The sequence below is a fragment of the Aulostomus chinensis genome, chromosome 18 (assembly GCF_037954235.1).
Source record: "Aulostomus chinensis isolate RoL2024-O1b breed Wild chromosome 18, RoL_Achi_v1.0, whole genome shotgun sequence".
Lineage (NCBI taxonomy): Eukaryota > Metazoa > Chordata > Actinopteri > Syngnathiformes > Aulostomidae > Aulostomus > Aulostomus chinensis.
The window spans coordinates 25,166,155-25,190,002 of NC_141337.1; the positions used below are offsets into that span (position 1 = coordinate 25,166,155).

General features: G+C 42.2%; 1 protein-coding gene across 4 annotated transcripts in view; it reads right to left on the reverse strand.

Annotated features, from left to right (window-relative positions):
* The window catches only part of LOC147245881 (neurabin-2-like), a 52,726-nt gene that overhangs the window by 19,177 nt on the left and 9,701 nt on the right, over window positions 1-23,848 (reverse strand). For 3 of the 4 annotated variants that reach the window (XM_086184168.1, XM_086184167.1, XM_086184169.1), the window contains exons 2-6: window positions 12,729-13,128; window positions 9,377-9,573; window positions 7,126-7,464; window positions 6,324-7,019; window positions 94-226 (exon numbers count right to left, since the gene is read on the reverse strand). In XM_086184168.1, the coding sequence (XP_086040294.1) occupies window positions 94-226; window positions 6,324-7,019; window positions 7,126-7,464; window positions 9,377-9,573; window positions 12,729-13,047 (1,684 nt within the window). In that variant the 5' untranslated portion in view covers window positions 13,048-13,128. Of the gene's footprint in view, window positions 1-93; window positions 227-6,323; window positions 7,020-7,125; window positions 7,465-9,186; window positions 9,275-9,376; window positions 9,574-12,728; window positions 13,129-23,848 lie in introns of those variants that run through there. The other variant, XM_086184170.1, reaches the window with a different exon arrangement.

Below are 23,848 nucleotides of genomic sequence, written 5' to 3' on the forward strand. Positions count from 1 at the left end.
GTGGGTGTCCACTAACAGTACAGCAATGTGTAATTACATTGGAGGCTTCACTGAATTACTCTCCATAACTTGTTCAGATGTGTGCACCCAAACCTTTGTCCAGCTCAACAGGAAACAGGTCCAGCTTCTCCACTCTCTTCTCCAGCTCATACTCAGCTGATGCTGCCATGGGGTCAACGTCCTCATTACGCCGATCGTAGTCCTCATTCGAGTAGGTGGTGAAGACCTCCACACAAAGCAAAGATTAAAGGTCACAATGCATCAAATGAAAGGAAAAACTGCATTTATACAGTACATTGAGAAAACACCACTAAGACAAATTTTATTTTACTATGACTCATTCCATGGATTGTTCTAGTCATATTCAGCAGCCATAATTTTGAAAGTACATAGAATGTACTGTATGAGATACAAGGGTACTGACTTCAGATGGTGGGTCATGTTGAAATTATATTGCAATTGTAGGTTTTGAGTTTTTCTTACAGGCATTTTTTTCCTGTTTGTATTCACACCATCAGTAGCTCTCTATTGACTGTAGGTGTGGGCCATTTGATCTTCTAGACATTGTTATTTATAAGTGAGTTGCTGTGGTCAAAGCTTTTTAAAAAAAGAAAAAAAAGAAGTGGTTACGTTATTTGTGCAGGCTTTTTGTCAACCAATGAACAAACATATGTCAATTGTGGTTCCTGTTAAGGCTGAGAACTTACTCTGGGTTGAGCAAAGATGACTCCTGAATACAGGTTTCTCAGAGCAATAGTTCAGTTGCAGTTTGGCCAAGAAGGGGTACTGTCTCTGGCAGTTATAGGAACGACGATACCTTCCTCCACTTCAAAAAGCCTTATTTGTATTACATCAAAGTTGCATCCATCAGTGCCACAGTTACATACTTGTTTCATACTGAAGGATTTCTTTACTGGATTGTCAGGGATTTTTCTCATTATTTCTACCATTCTATCATGAACCTCCCCCCTCTATTTAAAAGGCTAGCAGCTTCTGTCTCCCCAGTGACCATCTCCATGACCATGTGGCTTTGTTTCCATGGTTATGCCTGGCTTGCCTTGTGTGAATCTGGCACTTGCACTGACTTGGTCTCTCTTTGTCCCTGTCTAGGGAATAAGCTAGGGTGTATGTGAGAGAGTGAGTGAGAGAGACAGTGTGAGTGAGGGAGTGTGAGTGAGAGAGAGAGAGAGAGAGGGAGTGAGAGAGAGAGGGAGTGAGAGTGAGAGAGAGAAAGACAGAGACAGAGACAGAGAAAGAAATATGGACAGTGAGACTGCAAAAGGCCTTTTATGTGAAGGAGGTACCTGTTACAGATTTATTTGCATGGCCCTTCATGTAGTAGACTGAGGCACACACATTCTGACACAAACAGGGTCAGGGGGCTTGATTGTTCATCTGCTTCCTGTTGTCATATTTCCTTCCTGTTGAGTAACTTTAAAGCTGTGTGCATGTGTGTGAATGTGTGTGCACGTGCGCGCATGTAGCTTTAGAGCAGTCGTGGTAGAAATCATGAACACACAATTTCAAATTTTCCAAAGAAATACAAACACAGAAATGGCCCACAGGTGGAATATCAGTACAAAAGGTGGCAGTGATGCGACACACCTACTGGTGGGGAAAAAAAAACAACTGAAACAAACAGGGCTAAAATGATAAAAACAAAAACAACACACATACACAAACACATACACACATCTGTATGTGCACAAGCTGGCAAAAGCTTCTCTTAAACGCTTAACTCAAAGGATGCTTGCTGATTGGCGGATGTCACAGATTATCCTTCAAATCTGTTGTATCGATATTTTAGATGAAATCCTGCAGTACCGGACAAAGGAGATCTCAGCCAACTGTAAGTCTGGAGATAAAATGCCAGAATGCTTGCATATTATGCAAAAAATGTTTTAAATTAGCCCTGTAATTTAGAAAAAAAAAAAAGATGACACAATTTTTGGTACCCAGTATTGTGTTGGTCATCATTCCGTCTCCTACAGTTAAGAAGGGTTGATGGGCTTATTTAAAGGCTCACTACTCTTTGAGAAACATTCTTATGACCCAATGTTCATGCTCCAATTACTGAATTCATATTAAGGATGTATTTTTGATCAGTGGCCTTTGTACAATTTGAATTATATATGGAGCTATCAAAGTCTTTACATAAATCCATCCATCCATCGTCATCTTCCGCTTATTCCTACACATTAAGGGTCGCGGGGGGGCTGGAGCCTATCCCAGCGTCAACGGGCGGGAGGCGGGGTTCACCCTGGACAGGTCGCCAGTCCATCGCAGGGCCGACACAGAGAGACGAACAACCATTCACACTCACATTCATACCTACAGTCAATTTAGAGAATCCAATCAGTTTAGTCCCCAAATTGATGTCTTTGGACTGTGGGAGGAAGCCGGAGTACCCAGAGAGAACCCACGCAGACACGGGGAGAACATGCAAACTCCACACAGAAAGATCCTGTGCCCGAGCCATGACTCGAACCCGGAACCTTCTTGCTGTGAGGCCACAGTGCTAACCACTGCACCACCGTGCAGCCCCCTTTACATAAATCTAGTCTATGAAATGTTATAAAAATAACTTGTACCTAGTGGAACGGTGCACCACCAATCTTGACCTCTACAGTTCCCCTCACCTACCATGTCTTAATTATACCTCGCACTGTGGAAACTGGAAGCTGGAAACGCTTTGCTATCTTCTTGTAGCCCAACATCATTGAAAATCCGTGGGTTGTTCTTAAAAGAGCTGTGCATGCAAGATGACCCAAGACTATTGCAGAACTGGAAGCCTTTTGCAAGGGAGAATGGGGGAAAATCCCAAAGGATAGAATCCAGAGAATTGTAGTTGGCTATAAAAAGTGTTTACAAGCTGTGATATCTGCCAGGGGGGTCTTACTAAGTACAGAAGGGTCTGATGCTGAAGGGTGCCCTCACATTTGCACATGCCAAAAAGAAGATTTGTATTTTTGTAATTTTGTACTTTTTATCAAATAAAAAGTAACTGTGCATTCATGATTTCTCATAATATTGTCTTTTTTTCCTATTTACCAGAGAGACTATAAATATGAAAGTTAATTTAAAAAAAAAAATAACCTATACATTTTTTAAAGGGGTGCCCTGACTTTCAAGCACAACTGTAAGTGAGCATTCCTGCATTTAAACTTGAAAATGATCCTTACAAAATCTTAGACTGTATTTTAAAGTTTTAATATACACTAGATTTAAAATATAAAATTTTTTTGTAGTAAGCTTAACTGACCGTGGCAATTTTAAGTTGTTACTGCTGTTCAAGGTGCAAAAAATATTTCTAACAAGAAAGCACTTTTTAACTGGCAACACTTTCAAATGGCACAGATAGTCATTTTTTTCCTCTTTTTCTGTTTTGTTTTTTATATTCTATTTACAATTACTTCAGATTAAACAACTTTCTCATGCGCATTTTTTTCAATTTTTTTCCTAATAATCACTGTTGTCTTTGGCAAGTATTAGAACTAAGGGAGAATGATAAGCCTTTTGGTCTCCCTACTGGAACTACTGCTCCTATTTCGGTCTTGATACACATCAATTAGAGAATAAAAAACTATCTTCTCTCCCATCCCCAACAGTAACTACATAAGAAGTAGTGTTTGGTCTAAAAGGATTTTTATATTATGTTTGTCATTGAATACCCCACTTAGAAATCCTCAACAAGCAACAGAATCCCATTCCAGCTCCAGTTTTTATACATTTTTATTGACATTTTAAATCTCACAATATTCACCCACACAACTATGATCAAGCACACAAGTTATAGTATTTTCAGCAAAAATTCCTCTACAGTCACATCTCCATGTTAACTTTTTCTTTCAATAAGAGCATGTATTCTAGTTTGGCCTTGTGGTTCTGCTAATGTACTCATGAACGAGCCTGACACAAACTGTCCCTGTAAACACAAACCCCTCGGCAGAGCTTCAGACACTCCACCTCTGACAAACAGAGTTTTAAAAAGACAAATTCTTAGCAAGCTAAATCCGTTTGAGAAGCTTGAACCAGAAAACAGCTGACTTTGTAGCATCAATGCCTTTAACAGTAATCCAATATAAAAGGACTTTTCATATAATCATGATGGCAAAAAAAAAAAATCATATCAACAAATTATTTCTACACTTTGACAATGAAGTTAGTGTCCAGATTGAGTTTTACAGCATATCAGACAAAAAGGGAAATAATGATAGTTGTCCAACTAAATTACGACCAATCAAACATACCACACAAATTACAGGTTGTCAGCAGGAAAGTGGGATAAGGAGGCAAACAGGACACCTTGACACCAAGGTTGTCACAGTGGGTATCAGCTATTAGATGCATTAATGTTGTATTTTAATCAATTCTCCTTCACCCTTAACCAGTAGACAACAGTGGAAGTACAGCAAAACTTCTTGTGTAGGCTTGGTCTATTGTTATAGTACAGTGAAAAGGAATTGATATCCTGTATGTAATAACAGTCAAAGATAACTTTGCTAACTGGGAAGTAGTAGGGTCCCCTTTAAGGGCTAGCAGACATAATGGAAATGTCCGTATTGATGCTAGGACCACTGAACAGAATTGCCATCTCATGTAGTTCCCTGCTCCAACATGTTTTTTTGTGCTCCACCTCTTTAAAGAAAGTTTCTTTTCTGTGAAGTGACCAACAAACCACCCGTGACAAGTGCCAAAAGTCTTATCAGTAAAGCTAGAAATACCTCATTGTGGTTGCTGTTTGACAAACTTTTACCACTAAATCCCCGCTGGGAATTCCTTAAATATTGTACTCATGTGAGATGACATTTAAGAGGGGAAGAGAAAAGACGGATGATGGAAAAAGATAGATATCAAGATGGAAAGAGCAGGACAGATAAAGAGAGAGAGAAAAGGGGGGAATGACAGACAGATGGGAATGTGAACAAGCTGGAAGGATAAAGATGAGCAAAGAGAATGACAGGGGGGGGAGGGCATGGCAATCCATAGCAACAACTAGCCACAAAAAATAGCGACATCTACAGGTTTTTCAAGCAATCGACCCCCCCATTATATGAGCAATTATGTGCTAGCAAATACCGCCCATCCATCCATTTTCTACCGCTTATCCTGTTAAGGGTTACAGGGGCTGGAGCCTATCCCAGCAGTCTTCGAGCAAGAGGCAGGGTTCACCCTGGATGGGTCGCCAGTTCATCGCAAGGCCAACACATAGACAGACAGCCATTCACAGTCACATTCATACCTACGGTCAATTTAGAGTATCAATCAGCCTCGTCCCCAATTGCACATCTTTAGACTGTGGGAGGAAGCCGGAGTACCAGAGAGAACCCACACAGGCACAGGGAGAACATGCAGACTCCACACAGAAAGATCCTGTGCCCGATCGGGTCTCGCACCTGGAACCTTCTTGCCGTGAGGCAACAGTTCTAACCACTGTACCACCATGCTGCCTGTTCGTAAATACAATACAAAAAAAAATGCTGATGTTAAATCTAGTCCAGTATTGAAAATAATAATATGAATACTACTGGAACTAATACTCATACCGATGCTAAGGGGGACAGCTTGAACCTCTTCAGTGATAAAAACTTATATTTCATATTCTGCATTACTCTGGGATATGCCAACATTACATCAGACCAAATACATTCAATTGTTGCTCTCATTGGAGAAGTATGATGTTGACTTGACAGCTCCTTCATGGCGTGTCAAGACAGGTTTCGCAACAAACAGGGCTCAATTGGCTGATCGCTGGGTTGCAGGAAAAACAAGAATGGCAATAAGGACTTCATTAAAATCCATCAAATTAAAAACAGTCAGCACCAAATACTTGGCTGAAAATCAAACTATTTATCTCAACCACAAGCAGTGGTTGTGATAAATAGTTTGATTTCAAGATTTCAAGAATTTCTGAAGGACAAGTAACAAAATCCAACCAGAAAAAGTCCACCCCTTGTCAACAGTTTTTTGTGTTTTTGTTCTTCTCACAGTTGATTGGTTGAGAATCACTTTGTAGAATGTTGGATAAGCAGAATTCACAGTTGCACTGAACCTCAAGTGTTCTAGTGTTCATTTCTAGCTCAAATAAAGAAGTTGAGCAGGGAGGAAAAAATGTGAGTCCTTGAAAGGAAAAGTCACACATTCTAGGGGAGATACTTTAATGCATTTGTAGGGGTGGAAGTGGATCTATCAAATTTAAATAATTAATCAAAAATCAATGATCAATCTCCATTGACATTTTAACTGAATATTGATTAAAACTGTACATTAGTGTATATTTTGTGTACTTTATTTGATTTTTCTCAGATATTAAGAAAACTTACCTTAATTGGGTCAGTGCTGAATCGAATCTTTCTATTGGATGGCACCGGCTCCTCTTCTTCAGGTAAACCTGCCATTTCTGAGCAGCTGCTCTCTGGCTGATACACCTCATCTTCCTCGTCCTCCTCATCATCCAGCTGGCTCCCACCAGAATCCTCCTCCCCAAGCCCACTGTATGCACTGATATCCACCAAGTCCCCCTCAGAGTAATCTTCCTTCTTTGAGCCATCTTCATCATCTCCTTCTTCCTCTTCCTCTTCCTTCCTCTCAGATTCTGCTCTTTTCTCCTCTTGGGAAGGCATGGAAGCCAGGCACTCTTTTTCTCTATTTTCCAGTGAAGCGTGAACTTCGGCCTGCACCAGCCGAGCTTCAGCCTCAGATTCTTCCATGGGCTCATTGTGTGCCACAGCTTGAGGGTCTTGACCTGGGACACCCAATGTACTTGAGCCCCTGTCTTCAGTCACTGTTGGCAGGGACTCAGATTTCAGTTTGGTGTCCAAAGAAGAAGTGACAAGAACTGGGAACAAAGAGGAGTAAGGGGAGGGATGGTCTCCTGAGCGTCTACACCTATCCTCCTCTTCCTCACTCATCCCATCTCCACCTATGCTCCTATGGGGAAGTGAACCTGTCAAATCTGGCTCTGCTGCCTGGATGTTCACATCTGTTGGATCCTCCTTACCTGGAGGGACCACATTCACCTGAAAGAGAGATCCTCTAGTCACTGAACAGTTTTGGATTCACATACTTCACTCCCTCTATAATTTCCACCACACTCATCTATTAAGATAAGAACATTTTCCTCACCTTCCTCCCAGCAGTCTCTGATTTTGCTGTTGGTTTGGGCTTTGGAGCCGGGGCAGGTTTTGACCGCCGGTTGGGGAGGTAGAGATTGTTTTGTAGTTCACCTTTCTCAAACACAGCACTGAGCTGGCTCACAGTGGGGCTGACAGCATCACCAGGCGTTATCACAGCTGCAGTGGCAGAAACAGTAACGGGAGCAGCAGCAGGAACAGGGGGATCATCAAGCCGATCCAATGCCTCACTGGAACCATTAAAACGTGCAACAACATCCAGACGGCTGTCTTGGAAACCAGATGCTCGCTCCTTCTTTAGCAAAATCCTGTTGGTAGCTGCTTGCTTCTCCTGGAGGTAAGAAAACAACTTGACATTTATATGATCACGATTTTTAATCAGAATTGTGACAAAAACTATGATATTTTAGCGAAAAGAGACACTCGAGCTTTGCTAATAGTTTACTGCAACAGGATTAACGATACCTAAAATAGTATGCAGGAATGCTTACTTGTGCTTATGGAAGTCGTGGGAATGGCACTAATTTTGATGGTATCTGGTCATTAAGCATCATATTGTGGAAACCAAACCTGACCTGATGACACTGTATTAAATGTCAGAACTGAAAACATGTATCCTCTGAGAACACGAATGTCTGTTGTAAAATTCAAAGCACTGGTTACTGAAATCCCAGAATATCAACTTTAATGCTAGTAGAAAAGTCAGAGGAATGCCAAAGTCATGAAAATAGAACAGTGGTTTCCAGCTTTTTTCAAGCCCACTACCCCCTGAAAGATTCAACATCCTGCTGTGTAGCCCCTTGACCTCCACCCATCGGTGACTAGGCGAGCCCCAGACATGGATGTGGAAGCCATGTAGAAGCAGATTATTTTTGACAGTTGGGAATTGGTCTTCAATAGACATACTGCAACCACTAACAGTTGCTGCTGCCCCAATGGACATAGGCGTGAGGTCATTTCAACCAGTTATCCATATTTAAGGAAATAAGGATACATTTAAGGTGCTATTTTTTCTGACCCAGGAGGAACTGGATATGGGCATACTGGGTGCACATCCCCAGTAGACCTTCCCGCCTCCCTGCGCTGCCTCTGATCAGCTAGTTCTTAGTACTTTTAGATGGGCTGGATCAGGGTCACAGCCAATCGGGGAAAAAGAAAAGAGTGAGTCTTCACAAAAAAAAGGATGTGAAAAATACACAAGACATAAAACACGGGTTTGTTTTTAATTAATATTGATGGATACTTTATGGGTATAACTGCGAATACCCCAATTTGGGAATCATCCATCCAGCACTCCTCAGGATAGTTAGATGTATATAATATAGGCGTGTTTCCATTTCACGGTCAGACAATTGTTAAGGAAAATGTTGCAAAAAAGGATATTCAATTAAAGTATTTAGTTGCACAAGGCATATTTTCGTTAGAGGATGAATAGAGGATATTAGACATGTTGCATGCTGTTTTTAAATGAGGGCAAGGCTTGGGACTATGTTGGGAAACGCTAGGAGTGGAAACAGCATTATATCATGTGGATTTAAGATTTCCATCATACATAAAAAAAATTTTCAAAAGGGTCTTCCATCTTCCATTTCATACAGTTAATCATATTTGAAGTTGTCCAAAAAAACTCAATTTCATTTTTTAAACATTATTCATCTAATTTCGCCATTTATATCAAAAAAATTTTAAGGCGATACTCTAAGATGTGCACATAATATGTTCACAAAAACCTCAACTGTCCACCACACGGTTGCACTACAGGGAGTGTCAGTGACTCACAAATAAACAGGAGTCGTACTCTAGGGGACATTAAAGGTGCAAGAGACAACAATTTAATGAAAACAAATAATTCTCAAAAAATAATACATCCAGAGAACTTTTCCATTGGTTGAGGTCACCACTGTTCTGCTGGACAATTAAGTTAACATTTGAGATAGACCACATGAACTGGGTTTTATAACTGCTATTCCAACTCTGACCATGTGTGGTTAGTTGTGTCAACCTTGCAACCAGTAGAATAAATGAGTGCAGCAAGAGTGAGTGCGACACCTACTGACTGGGAAGTATAAATGTTCTCCATCGCACCACTGTCTGTTCAAAATTTCAATCAATCCATCCATATGTTGTTGAGATGGTTCTGTCTGGAACAAAGTGGTAGAGGGACTGACTGACTGACATCAATATTGTCTCATGACTAGCTTGACTAGAAATCAAACAGTGCATAGAAGAAAGAGACTTCAGACCTGTAAAGTCCTCTGTTCAAAGATCCTCCTGGTTTCCTGGAGCTTGGAGAAGCCCATTGAGGAGCTTTCTGCTTTGGTGTCAAAACGGTTGACCCTCTCTGAAACTGTGCCTCCAAGTTTGAGCAGGGCGCTGTGGTCAACATTCTCATTGAGGCTGGACACCCTTGGCAAGGACAATTTCACTGCCTGTTCTTTTCCTGTCAATAATGGGAAAATCAATAGTGAGCCTTGTTAAGAGATGTGAGACACACAGACACACAGCTCACGCAGCTTGAGTACATTACTCATGGTTATGTTGGGTACTTAACAAGTTACTGCTGAGATTTGTCAGTATAGGCTGTCTAATGAACAGGGGGGTAAAAATGTCACTGTTAATTGTATGATATAACCAGAACTGATTAACATAAAGCCAAAAATTTAGCCCAGGGCACTCTTTGCTCTTTTGTCTTTCACCCTTACAGCATTGGATCTGTGATGGTTTTCCTTTTTTTATTTATTTTTTTTAACCATGTCAGTAGACTTAAGCCATTTTGCAAGATCCTGAACAAGCCACTGATTGTCCGTGTTCGGGGCATGACTGTACCAGAGTTTTACTAATGTGTAATGATCTTTCTGAAGTCCAACTGGCAAGGATGAGTAAAGCCTGGTTTATACTTCTGCGTCGCGCCGACGGCGTAGGTATGCCACATTTATAGTTCTGCGTCAAGGGAACATGTTGCTCTGCAATTCACCGCCAAGCTGCTGGGGGGGTGTGGCAGTGTCTTTGTATGGTTTTAGGGGCTCTTGTCGGATTCCAAAACAAAACTGTTAACAACAGAAAGTCCAGTGCTTTTCTTTGAACGACTGTTTGCTTTCATTAATCAAACTGTAAACTTTGAACATGACAAACTTGACTTCTTGTGGCCATTTTCTTCCGGAGACGCACATATTTGTCGCAGAGGTTCCTCCACCTCCTCATGCATTCAGCGACCTCCTCTAAGCGGATCAATCACAGTCCTTGACGTTCATGTCACGACGCGTCGATGCGACGTGTAGTCAGGATTTTTTTGGAGGTGCACGTCAGGCTAAGCCGTAGGGTCCGCATAGGGGTCTGTGTCGACGGCGTGTCGACGGCGTAGGTATGGCGTCGCTGCAGCGCAGAAGCATAAACCAGGCTTGCGGCGTAGCCGTCGACGCAACGCAGAAGCATAAACCAGGCTTACGACGTAGCCATTGACGCGACGCAGGAGCATAAATCAGGCTTAATTGTAGCAGTGCAAGAGAGCAGCAGTCCAGGTAAGCCACCGGACAGAAAATTTACCCTGCTTATGCCTTCAATTTAATGATTTTGGTAACAATTAAGCAAAAAAGCAAAAGGTTCACAATTTAACATGGCTGAAGGCTCTTACCATCATAGCAAAGAAACAGCTCTTGTTAATGTAACCAATGACCTCTTACTGGCATCAGATAAGGGACTTTTCTTTGTGATGGTCTTATAAGATCTTAGTGCAGCTTTTGATACCATTGGCCACCATATCCTATTACAGAGACTGGAACATGTCATTGGCATTAAAGGAACCGCACTAAACTGGTTTAGGTCATATTTACTAGGTAAGTCTCAGTTTGTAGTTGCCAATGATCATTTCTCTGAAATGAATACAGTCAGCTATGGAGTTCCACAAGGGTCTGTGCTTAGACCAGTCCTCTTCACTCTATATCTGCTTCCACTAGGTCATATAATAAGGAAACACGATTAATTTTCACTGTAATGAAGATGACATGCAGCTGTACTTAATCAATGCATCCACATGAAACAAATCAGCTGACTAAACGGGAGGCCTGTCTAAAGGAAATTAAAACATGGATGACCCCCTTTTATTAAACTCTAACAAAATTGAAGTTGTTATGCTAGGCCCAAAACACCTTAGGAACACCTTATCTAATGATAGGTAACCTGGATGGCATTACCCAGGCCCCCAGCACTACTGTCAGAAACCTAGGGATTATCTTTGATCAGGATCTGTCCTTTAACTCCCGCATTAAAATCTCAAGGACTGTCTTCTTTCATCTATGTAACATCACTAAGATCAGACACATCCTGTCTCAAAAAGATGCAGAAAAACTAGCCCATAATTTTGTTACCTCCAGGCTGGATTACTGCAATTCCCTCTTGTAGGGCTGTAGTAATAAGTCCCTAAAGACTCTCCAGCTGGTCCAAAATGCTGCTACCTGCATCTTGACTAGAACTGGTAGAAGAGACCATATCTCTCTGAATTAGCTCCCTGCTAAATTCAGAACAGAATTTAAAATTCTTCTTCTAACAAACCCTCAATAATCATGCACCTTCTTCTCTGAAGAGCCTTCAGCTATCAGGTTCCCTTCCTGTGGAGCCATCTCCAAGTTTCAGTCCAGGATGCAGACACCCTCTCTATATTTATGGACACACTTCATACCGTCCTTTTTGATAAAGTTTATAGTTGTTAGGGCTGGCTTAGGCTTAGAGTGCTGGGGATCTACCATGGTGAACTGGGCTCCTCTCTCCTCCCCTCTCTTCTCCTATACTCATATGTGTTACTAACTCTTCCTCTCCAGAGCTTTTGTGCTTCCCCACTTCCCAGATCCCTGACTGACGCTGCTGCTGGAGGAGGCTACAGACCTGAAGAGGCACAAGCTGCCACTCTTAGCGCCACCTGTTCACATTCCCTTCTGTCCATCAATCTGTTCCCCTTTATTTCCCTCTTTATCTCTGCCCCTCTCTTTCCTTCTGTATATCTGTCTTTCTCCATCTGTCTTTGTCTATGCACCGCTCTCCTGCTCCCCCGCCCCCCCAAGTATCATGTCATGAGATTTATACTTATATACTTATACTTATATATGCTGACCAAATTTGAAGAGAATACCATGAACATCCCAGGGAGGAGTTCATTAATTAAGTATGACCGTGAATATAGCCAAAACGACCCAAATATAAAGTACCTACATTTTCAACAGGGCTGACGTGAGCAAAGTTTCATGAGTTTTCAAGCTTGTTGGGGCTGCTAGAAGGAGATCATTTCAGAGGAGAATAATTTCTTGCATTGCAAAATGGTTCTTGCACTGGTCAGTGTTTGGGCCTGAATAATAATTCCTTGCATTTAAATACAGATCTCATATTTGTAATGGCTGGGGTCATAATGAGACTTTGTCCCCCAAAATTTTACACTTCTGCTTCTTGTCATTACTGTGCCACTTCCCTGAAGGTGCAGATAAAAACATGTTTCCAATAAATTTTTCATATATCATATTTTTCCATATTTTATCAAAATGTCAGGCATAATGTTTCTCATACTGTGGAGGCCTGGTAAACACAATGTTAACTGTATACATGCTTTACCAATCATTTTGGCTCCATCTTCCTCATCACCAGGAGACTGCATCTGCATAAACATGTTCTTAATGCGATGAACATTTGATCCATATTTCCGGCCTCTCCCGGTTGGACGCGGTAGCAGAGCAGGCTTCGACGATGTTTCACAGCGTCCATTCGCTGCATTGTTGAGATGGTCAGTGGCTTTCTTCAGTGCTGCCAACCCTGCCTCATATGCATTGCGGTGTGGTGATGGACTCCGTAGGTTTGAGCTTCCGCTACTGCCACTGTTCCCACTGGAGGCCCCGTTGCTCCCCGTGGCTGACTGAGGCTCAGTCTTCATCATATTTGGTAAAATCAGATGCCCCCTGAGCAACAGATTAGCAGGGATGGGGGTGGCAGCATACTGGAACTGTGGAACGATCACCTAAATAACACAGATGAGATAGGTTACTGCTAACAGCCAATAATGGAGCTGGAAATGAAGATTGATTTGCATCATCAACTGTGCTGTTTCATTACCGCTCATAACACAGTCCAAGAGTTGAAAAAAAAAGCCCATTAATAAAGAGCCATAGCATGAATACAGAAAATTCATGTGATTCCCAAATATCAAAATATTATCTCATGGTCACAATTCAACTCAATGGCTGAATATGTTTGCCGGACCTGATCTCAGATCTATGTGACGATAAACCTTCTATTTTATTCAGCCTCCCTCTAAAGTTCTGTATTCTGACTCAGACATGGAACACACAGTGACACCAAATAACATATTATGTTGCTACCAAGCAAAGAGTTGTAGGTGTGATTACAGGCATAACACTGAGAATTTTTTTAGTGAGTTCTTCCCTGAAATGGATTAATCCTGTTGATATATTTAATACCACTTATGTATTTTGTGAACCAGGTGATAATCTCCTGTGGGTTAATTGATTGAGTAACTAATCAATGCAACTTGATACGACCTAGTATAGAGAGGATATACAAAGTCCACATATCCCTGTTAAAATGCCAGGTTTTTGTGATGTAAAAAAATGAGACCAAGATAAATCATTTTAGAATTTTTTCCACCATTAATGTTACCTTTACCCTGTACAACTCAATTGAAAAATAAATTGAAATCTTTTAGAGGGAAATAAAAATAAAAAGCTTACAATATCCTGGTTGCATAAATATGTACACCTTTAAATTAATACTTTGTTAAAGCCCCTTTTGCCTTTATTACAGCATTCAGTCTTTTTTGGTAGGAGTCTACCAGCATGGCACATCTTTACTTGGCAATATTTGCCACTGTTCTTTGCAAAAATTTTGCAAATCTGTCGGAGCATGAAGGCATCTTCTATGCACTCAGAAAACTCCACAGATTTTTGTTTGGATTCAGGTATGGACTCTGGTTGGGCCATTCCAAAACCTCAATCTCCTTCTGGTTGGGCCATTTCAAAACCTCAATCTCCTTCTGGTTGGGCCATTCCAAAACCTCAATCTCCTTCTGGTTGGGCCATTCCAAAACCTCAATCTCCTTCTGGTTGGGCCATTCCAAAACCTCAATCTCCTTCTGGTGGAGCCATTCTTTTGGTGACTTTGATCTATGCTTTGGGTTGTTATGCTGCTGAAAGAAAAAGTTCCTCTTCATCTCCAGCTCTCAATCAGAAACCTGAAGGTTTTAAGCCAACACTGAATGGTATTTGGTACTGTTCATAATTCCCTCCACCTTGACTAAGGCCCCAGAACCAGCTGAAGCAAAGCAGCCCAAAAGCATGACGCTGTCACCACCATGCTTCAGTGTGGGTATGATGTTACTTTTGTTGTGCAGTGTTGTGTTCGCGTCAAACACACTTTTTGGAAATATAGCCAAAAGTTCAGCCTTGGTTTCATCAGACCATTACACATTTCCTCACATACTTTTGGGAGACTTCAGATGTATTTTTATGAAATTAGCTGAGAGGATATAAAAAGTCTACATATCCCTGTCAAAATGCCAGGTTTTTGTGATGTAAAAAAATGAGACCAAGATAAATAATTTCAGAATTTTTTCCACCATTAATGTTCCCTTTACCCTGTACAACTCAATCAAAAAATAAATTGAAATCTTTTAGGGGGAAATAAAAATAAAAAGCTTCACAAGGGCTTCTTTTCCCTTTTCCCTCCCATCCAGTTGTACTCCACACTTTGAGTATGAGGCCGGTGAGAGGGCAGCAAGGGCCCGAATGTCAAAGGGCATTGCCTGGAGAGCTGAGCATTTTTGTTAAAGCAGCTTTTTAGCAGTTTTTCTTTTTAGCCATTTTTCCAGCAAGTTTTTGTGTGTTTGTTTTTAAATGCCGGACCTGCCACAGGATTTCTTGCTACTGAAAAAATGAACACACTTGGATTTGTCTAAGTTTTTTGAGCTTGACTTCTCAGTCAGATGTCAAAATTATCCAACAAAAAGAACTGCAGATATGGATGACACCTATAAAATTCAGGGATTTAATGTCATGCAAACATTTTTATGATTACATATACAATTCATCATAGATAATGATCTTAGCACACCACAGAGAAATTCTGAAATGTAGCTTGTTCATTGACTTTTTGCCACAAGCGACAAGTTTGCCCATGTCAATACGATATGTAGGGATGCACCAATTGCAATTTTTTTTAGGCCAGTTTCGGTATCAGTTCGTTCATGGAGTTTGACTTGCCAATTCCGATTTTTTTTTCAAACCACTTTCATCCACGAGGTGTACTCTACTACATGTTTACAGTGTTGCAAACATGCTATAAATCGCAAAATGACACTATCGTCTAATTTGCATTATGCACATGCATGATTCGATCACAGCCTAGATGTAGAGCGAAGCAGGTCTTTGACTGCAGCAGGGGCTGCCCTGTGACACTTCTGTGAGTGAGAATGACCACCTGTGAGGGCTTTGGGATGGAGGAGGGGCTCACGGCAGCACCCGCTACTTGCTGAAGATGGCAGCGATATGTGCTTCTCAGGGAAACCAGGACTGGAAAAAGTCGATATATTTGTTGCTAGTCCCTTTTCATGATAAAAGTCGCAAAGAGGATTTGGAAAGTCACCAGATTTGGCAAGAAAGTCGCCAAGCTGGCAACACTGCACGTGCGTGCACTTGTGCTACTGATGCTGTGCGCTGATGATCATGCGGTGCGCAACTAAATTTGACCAGCATAAAATCGTCATACCTCGTGTGATCAGCCTGTCAACAGTCATGGCCCATCACGTGAAAATTGGCCAATTACAGTCACCAGTCAATCAATCAGTGCATCCCTAATGGTAAGACCACCAAAATTAGCTTAAAACAAAGACTAGGAAAAAGAAGCTGTCCAAGTAGCTCTGAGTTAAATGAATAAATCTGAAAATATGTATTTTTGAAGGCCAACCCAGATGCTAGAATTGCCTTGGGTTTCCTCAATCGATAGGATTTTTACTCTGAATTTATTATTTACAAAAATAATGTGTATGACAAACCAAAATTTAAGAGACTTAAGACACATTTGTTTCAGCAAGGTAATATTCACAAACCACACTTTGATTTTTTTCAAAGATAAATACAATCATTAGAAGTACAGAGCTCAGTTATGCTGAGAAAAAACTACACCATGGACGCATGACTTAAAAGACTGGATTATGAATGCCAGTGCAACAACCTCTATGCTTTTGTTTGGCAACATTTTAACTAATGCTGTACTTGAGAGCACATAAAAAGCTTTGAAATTCACATGCGGTATTTATTGGCATATTTTCTGCTATAGCATGTGCTCTTGTGTCTGTTTAAAAAAAAAAGAAGCAAAAAAAAAGCATTTTATGTCCCAAGAGATAAAAACCTTAAAAAAAAAAAAAAAACAAAAAACCCTTTCAATATTCTACAGAAAAAATGTAGTTACAATCTGTATGTCCTGTATGTCACTTTAAAGGTTATATGTACCTCTGATGAGGACTGTGGATAGAACCAGAGTCACATCTCTGTTTTCTGGGAAAATTTACAGCTGAGATGTGAAGCATCTGTCATCTCATACACGTCATTCCTTTTATGAATTTGACACTACACAACAAAAGTCAAACAATTTGAAGCAGTTTGAAGGTATCCAGCTTTGCCCTCTAATGTGTGTTAATCGAGTTCTCCACTCTGGTCGAAAGATGAAAGCCACTACCCAGTGAATGCTCAAATATAATATTTAGATTTAGAAAAGGATAGTCAGAGGTAGTGTTGTCAAAAATATCGATTTATCGATATTGAAAAATAAAAACGGTACATAATGACTTTTCCATAGTATCGATACTCTACCTGCCTCCTTGGTTTACACATGCTCCGCCGCTGCCAACACACACACACACACACACACACACACACACACACACACACACACACACACACACACACACACACACAGCACTGCCCTGGGGAGCGAGCCATTGTGCAGAAGCCCCTCCCCTCCTGCCTCGCTGTATATATTTCTTTGTGTCGTCGCTCTACTGTGTAAGCTGCCATGAGATGACATCTGCAGGACCTTCGCAACCAGTTTTAATAAATAAACAAAACAGCAGAAGTGCTGTTAGGAGGTTCTTTGGATTTGAGTCGGATGAAAAAGGAAAGCTGAAGGACAGTAGCAAGCCAATATGCAAGAGATGTAACAGAACTGTGCTGACAAAAGGAGCGAACACGATGAAAGTAGCAGAGCACCTCCAAGACAGACACCCAGACTTGTATAAGGAATTCAAAGAAGTTGGTAACAGTATAACTTGAAGTATATGTTGCCTAGAGTTATCACATCTATCAGTGTTTACTTTAATGTGTTGTCTTGTTAGCGAGCACTAGCTAGCTGAAAAAGTTCTCTACCTCAAGAATTAAGTTCTTTTTTTTCTTTAAATAAAAAAAACATTTTTGCACTAAATTCTGAGTCGTTGCGTAATATGGAAAATCAAATTGAATATCAATATTTTTCAAAATATCGTATCGGATTGAAATCCAGTATCATGACAACACTAGTCAGAGGTGAAGCAGCAGTTGATAAGTCACTCTCAACATGTTGAAACATTGCATCCTTCATTTCTCATAGTGCAACTTACTTGCTTCTTCTGAAATGCATATCTTTTAAATGGCAAGCTTGTAATGGGGGTGTCTTAATCTTGATGACATCATCTGTGTTATGTATACAATAAAAAGCTCTTTTAAAAACCTGACTGTAAAATGTCAGTAGTAGTAATCATACCTCTATTTATTTAGTACAGTACTAACATCAACATTATCATTGTGTTTATATCAATATCAGTGTTGGCGCCAATTTGTATGGTTTCATGCCATATTTCATATTTGTATATTTCTACATTTCTCATGCATTATGCCTCTGGATGTATGTATTTGGGTTCATGCAATTTCTATGTTTACCAGTGGGCAGCGCCACCTGCGTGTGAAGCGGAAATGGTTTGTCTGTCAGCTTTTTAAGCTGTACATCTCTTATGAGGTTCAGGTGTGTGTTTTGATACCGGTGAGCATACAAGTTTTTGACTGTCACCGTCAGCTTCGGGTTTTTCCACTTGTCAAGGAATAATCCGTTTGCTTTTGTATCTTTCATGCAGTGTGCATTTTGGACTGGTTTATGTGGTGTGAATAAACCCACTTTGGAGTATGATTGCAATGGACCTGTGGAGCCTAATTATTTAACTGGCAAGTAGCCCGTGAACGCGTCAATTACACGTTTAGCCCGGTTTCAGCCACCTCATGGCTGTGTTTCCACAGATCCACCAGAGCCCCAACCGCCGCCTGCATCGCCCCCCCCCCCCCTTATTCCCTACTGTTACACCGGCCTGTGCTCCCCTTCCATGAACCAGTCTGCCATCCAGTCCCCCATCAAGCTGGCTTGCTCTCCCTGCCTCCCCTACCAGAAGCTTCCTTCTTCAGCTGTTATTAACATTTCCGTGTTTCCCACATTTTGTATTGTAAACTGTTCTCTTGTCTGTAACAACATCTACTGCACGTCTGTCCGTCCTGGGTGAGGGATCCCTCCTCTGTTGCTCACCCTGAGGTTTCTCAGATTTTTCCCTGTTAAAAGGGTTTTCTATGGAGTTTTTCCTCAGTCGATGTGAGGGTCTAAGGGCAGAGGATGTTGTTATGATGCCATGTGAAGCCCTTTGAGACAAACTGTTTGTGAAAACGTTGAGAAAAATGATTGAGGTGTTCATTCAAAACTGTATTTGGTGAACATGTTCAGCTGTATGAGGCAGCCAAAGGTCTGCATAATGATGTCATGTCTGTTATGCCTATGCCACAGGAAGAAATTGATAAACAAAATGCATGGTTTTGGTCAAAGAAAGCTAAGGCAGAGAGCTTTCAAATTCAAGTTAACTCACTGGCTGCAAGCCACGTTCATTTTCATTGATTTTCAAGACCCACAGAATATTGTGTGCTATGAATATGTAAACACCGAACCCCCCAAAAGAAAGATTAAATTCTCTTCTTTCATCAGAATTTTTTTTTATTTCCACCTTTTTCCATTCTTTAGATATAGGCAATAGAACATAGGGTGGTTTCACCAAAAAAGACCTTTTTCTGACCAAAAAACCTAGAAAACAAGCTTTTTGTAAAAAGAAACATAATCCAAGCAGAACAGTGACCAACAGTAATATTTTTTTAGATTTAATGACATATCAATGTGTGTCATTGTCATAGTATAAAATTACAATGACAAAAACGTTATAAATATAAAATATAAATATAAATAGCGCAAAGTGAATGAACAAAAGAGTATCAGTGTCAACAAAGTACAATTTTGCACAAAAAACTATTTCTAACTTTTTCTGTTCTTGACCAAGTCACCCTCTTTGCCTCATCCCCTCCTCCTCACCTCTTCTTCTCCTCCTCTCTTCCTTCTTTTTTCCTCTCCGTCGGGCCCATTCCCGGCCCTCGCCGGCAACATGGGCCGCGAGGGCGACGTCGCGACAAGTAGGAGGGCCGCCACGGTGAGCACAGAAGCCTAAGGCGCGGGCGCGGGTGGAGTCACCGCGGGTGCAGATCTTGGTGGTCGTAGCAAATATTCATATGAGAACTTTGAAGGCCGAAGTGGAGAAGGGTTCCATGTGAACAGCAGTTGAACATGGGTCAGTCAGTCCTAAGAGATGGGCGAACGCCGTTTGGAAGGGCGGGGCCATGGCACCCCCAGCTGATCGAAAGGGAGTCGGGTTCAGATCCCTGAATCTGGAGTGGCGGAGATAGGCGCCGCGAGGCATCCAGTGCGGTAACGCAAACAATCCCAGAGAAGCTGGCGGGAGCTCCGCCCGCTCGTTTGCTGGTCAATATAATAGTGTCTACAAGTGGGATCAGCACCATATTCACACAGAAGGTGGATGAGGCTTTCCTACACCACCCCCACTGAAAAACGTCATTTGCTCGTCAATGGCAGTCAACATTACAAACCAATTGACGAGCAAAACTCGTCAATGGCAGTGAATGAGTTAAAAAGTGGTTGTCATCTAAGAGGGATGATGTGAGCAACGTGCACCCAGAGGATGGGCACCAAGAGGTGCAATTTGCTAATGTGCTGTCTTACAATGTGAATGATGACGTGCAACCAGATGACAGCGCATCAAATGTGAAAAGTAAACTCTCAAATACAAGCATTAGGAGTGGTAAAAGTACAACTTCTGAACGCATCAAAGCACAGGCTGAGAGGGCTGCACTGTTTGTGAAAGCGGCATCTCTGAAGGAGAGACAAGTTCTGGAGACTCAGGAAGAAGAGCTGAGGAGGAAAAAGCAGCAATTGGAAATGGATGCTGAAATGGCTGCATCCGCTGCAAAATTGGTTATTTTGGACTCTGCATCAGAGAGTGGGAGACGATCATGAACATCTAATTGAACGAAAACACAGGTGGAGCAACATACTGTCCCTCAACCAATGTCAACCCTGTTAAATCCAGTAGCTAAGCCATTCACTCCACCAGTGCAGGAGCCTGTTGTTAAACCAAAGACTAAGCCACCTCCACTGCAGCCACAGGGTGGCGCTGCTGCACCTTTCTATCAAGCCTCCCTATTGCAACCACAGGGTGGCGCTGCTGCACCATTGTATCAACCCTACCAGAAGCAACCACAAGTTGGTGCTGTTCCACAACCACAGATTAATTTTCTGTCAGCTCAGACTGGGTCCCCTGCAACATTGTATCAACCCTCATACACCCCACCACCAGGAGACCTGAGTACAATCATGCAATGACAAAATGAGATCACAGCCACCCTGGTGCAACAACAGCTCTTAATGTCTCTACCATCCAAAGATATTCCTGTATTTGATGGTGACCTGCTTCAGTACTGGAGTTTCATCAGAGCGTTTGAACATAACATTACTAGGCTAACAAGGCTAACAAAGCAGATTGCTTGTACTTTTTGGAGCAATTGACCAAAGGCCAACCCAAGAGCTAGTAAGAAGTTGTCAGCACATGATGCCTGACAGAGGCAATGGCATGGCCAAGCAACTTCTGTATGAACATTTTGGGAATGAGTTTAAGATTGCTTCATCGTACATTAAGAAGGCTTTGGCTTGGCCCTCTGTGAAGTCTGAGGATATAAAGGCGCTACAGGCCTTTTCTCTTTTCCTGCGCAACTGTTGTAATGTTATGACAGAGTTACAACACATGCAAGAGCTCGACATGCCTACCAACATGCGCATGAGCATAACCAAGCTGCCCTACAAGTTAAGGGAAAAGTGGAGGACAACAGCTCATGAGCTACTGGAGCGATAAAACCGCAGAGCTGTTTTCAATGATCTTGTCACATTCGTGGAACGCCAAGTCAAGATTCTGGCTGACCCACTGTTTGGTGACATCCAAGACCGACCAACTAGCAAGGATGGACTGAGCAACAGGAGTGAGTCTCAGCCTCAGTTCAAGTACAGTGGCACTAAAGGCAACAGCTTTGCTACAACTGTAACACGTCTGGACTCCAAAGAAGCAGACTTGGGCTCTAGCAGAAAAGTGCATGATTCTCAAGTGGAGAAATCTGGACATGCTAGTGTGTCTGTTTGCAGATTCATTCTCTGGCAGAGAGCCCGCGGCTCAAAGGTAAGAAGCACCAGGAAAAGATTTGCTTTTTAAAGCTAAAGGGGATCTGTTTTGGATGTTTGTGTTCTGGTCACATGAGTGGTGATTGCAATAAGCGCCTAACCTGCAAGGTTTGTGGGGGAAAAAAATGATCCAACCATGCTTCATATTCCCAGACCAAACCCCAACACAAAGCAGCAGCCTAATGAGCCTGTAAGTGTCACAACAACCATCACTCCAGCTGTCCAGCAGGCTTTCCCTTCTGCTGTCACTACAGCTTCAACACAAACTTGTGGTCTTACTGGGGCCGGCAGTGGTGATAGCAAGTTGTCCATTTTGCCAGTCCAAGTCAAGTCCTCAAGTGTAGACAAGATACTGCAGACATACGCCTTTCTCGACCCAGGCAGTTCTGCAACGTTTTTTTTCTGACCACTTAATGCATACATTGAATGTGACTGGAAGACAGACCAACTTTCTTCTGCGCACTATGGGTATAGAAGGTGGTCCCAAGTACTTCACTGAAAGGTTTGGAGGTGTCTGGTGTCAACAGTGACACCTTCTACAGCCTCCCCATAGTCCTCACACAAAAGAGAATGCCTGTGGCCAGTGACAACATTGTCACCCGGAAAGATGTGGTGAAGTGGCCTTACCTGTTTGACGTCCAAATTCCCAGCATAGAGGCAAATGTTGACTTATTGATTGGTACCAATGCACCCACGTTATTGGAGCCTTGGGAAGTGGTCAACAGCCGCGGAAATGGTCTATATGCTGTGAGAACTGTGTTGGGCTGGGTGGTCAACGGGCCCCTTAAAGGAGATAATGGGTTTTAAAATGGACTTTCAGTGGCCAGTGTAAACAGGATTTCTGTGAGCAGACTGGAGGAGATGCAGAGCAATTAATACAACCATAATTTTAACAAAAGAAATTCAGAAGGGGATGTCACGAGAGGATGTTCATTTTCTGAAAATCATGGATGAATCAGCACAGCTTGTGAATGGTCACTACACTGTGAAGATGCCTTTCAAAAGGGACCAGGTTGCTCTTCCCAACAACCTCTGTGTGGTCAAGCAATGGCTACTTGGACTACAGAGGAGGTTCAAGAAAGATGACTTGTTTCACAAGGAGTATACCAGCTTTTTCACTGATGTGATCAGTAATGGATATGCTTAGGTGGTGCCTCAGTAGCAGCTGGATTGTGGAGCTGGGCAGGTCTGGTATGTTCTCCACCATGGTGTGCATCACCCAAGGAAAGGCAACTTAAGGGTGGTGTTCGACTGCGGAGCTGAATTCCAGGGAACTTCACTGAACAGTGAACTGTTACAAGGCCCTAATCTGGTGTTCTTGTGAGGTTCAGACAGGAGCCTGTGGCATTCATGGGAGACATAAAGTCAATGTTTTACCAGGTCCAAGTTCCTGAAGAGCACAGAGATTTCCTTCGGTTCCTCTGGTGGCCTGAGGGCAATACAGAGCTGGAGGTGGTGGAACACAGGATGACTGTGCACCTGTTCGGGGCAGTTTCCTCCCCAAGTTGTGCGAGTTACACACTCAAGAAGACAAGAGAAATTTCTATGTTGATGATTGTTTAAAGAGCCTACCCACAGACGAGGAAGCAGTGGTCATGGTCCACGCTCTGTCAGAGATTTGTCGAAGAGGAGGCTTCACCTTGACCAAGTGGACCAGCAACAGCCGGTCAGTGCTGCAGTCAGTAGCAGAAGAGCACAGGGCAAGGGACTCAAAAGAGTTGAATCTGGACAGAGATGAGCTTCCAATGGAGAGAGCCTTAGGGCTGCTGTGGTGTGTGGAAACGGACTCCTTTAAGTTCATAATAGTGAAGAAGGAGCAGCCTCATACCAGGAGAGGTTTGCTGTCCATCGTGAGTTCAGTGTACGATCCCCTGGGCTTTCTTAGCCCAGTTACACTGCCTGCCAAGTCCATGCTGCAAGAACTCTGCAGAAGAGGGTGCAACTCAGGCTACAGAACGGCATCCATGCTGCATTTGTGCTGGGAAAAGCAAGAGTCACGCCCCTCAAACAAATAACCATTCCCTGTCTTGAACTGACAGCTGCGGTCCTGGCAGTCTGAGTGGACCAGATGTTGAAGGCAGAGATTCAGC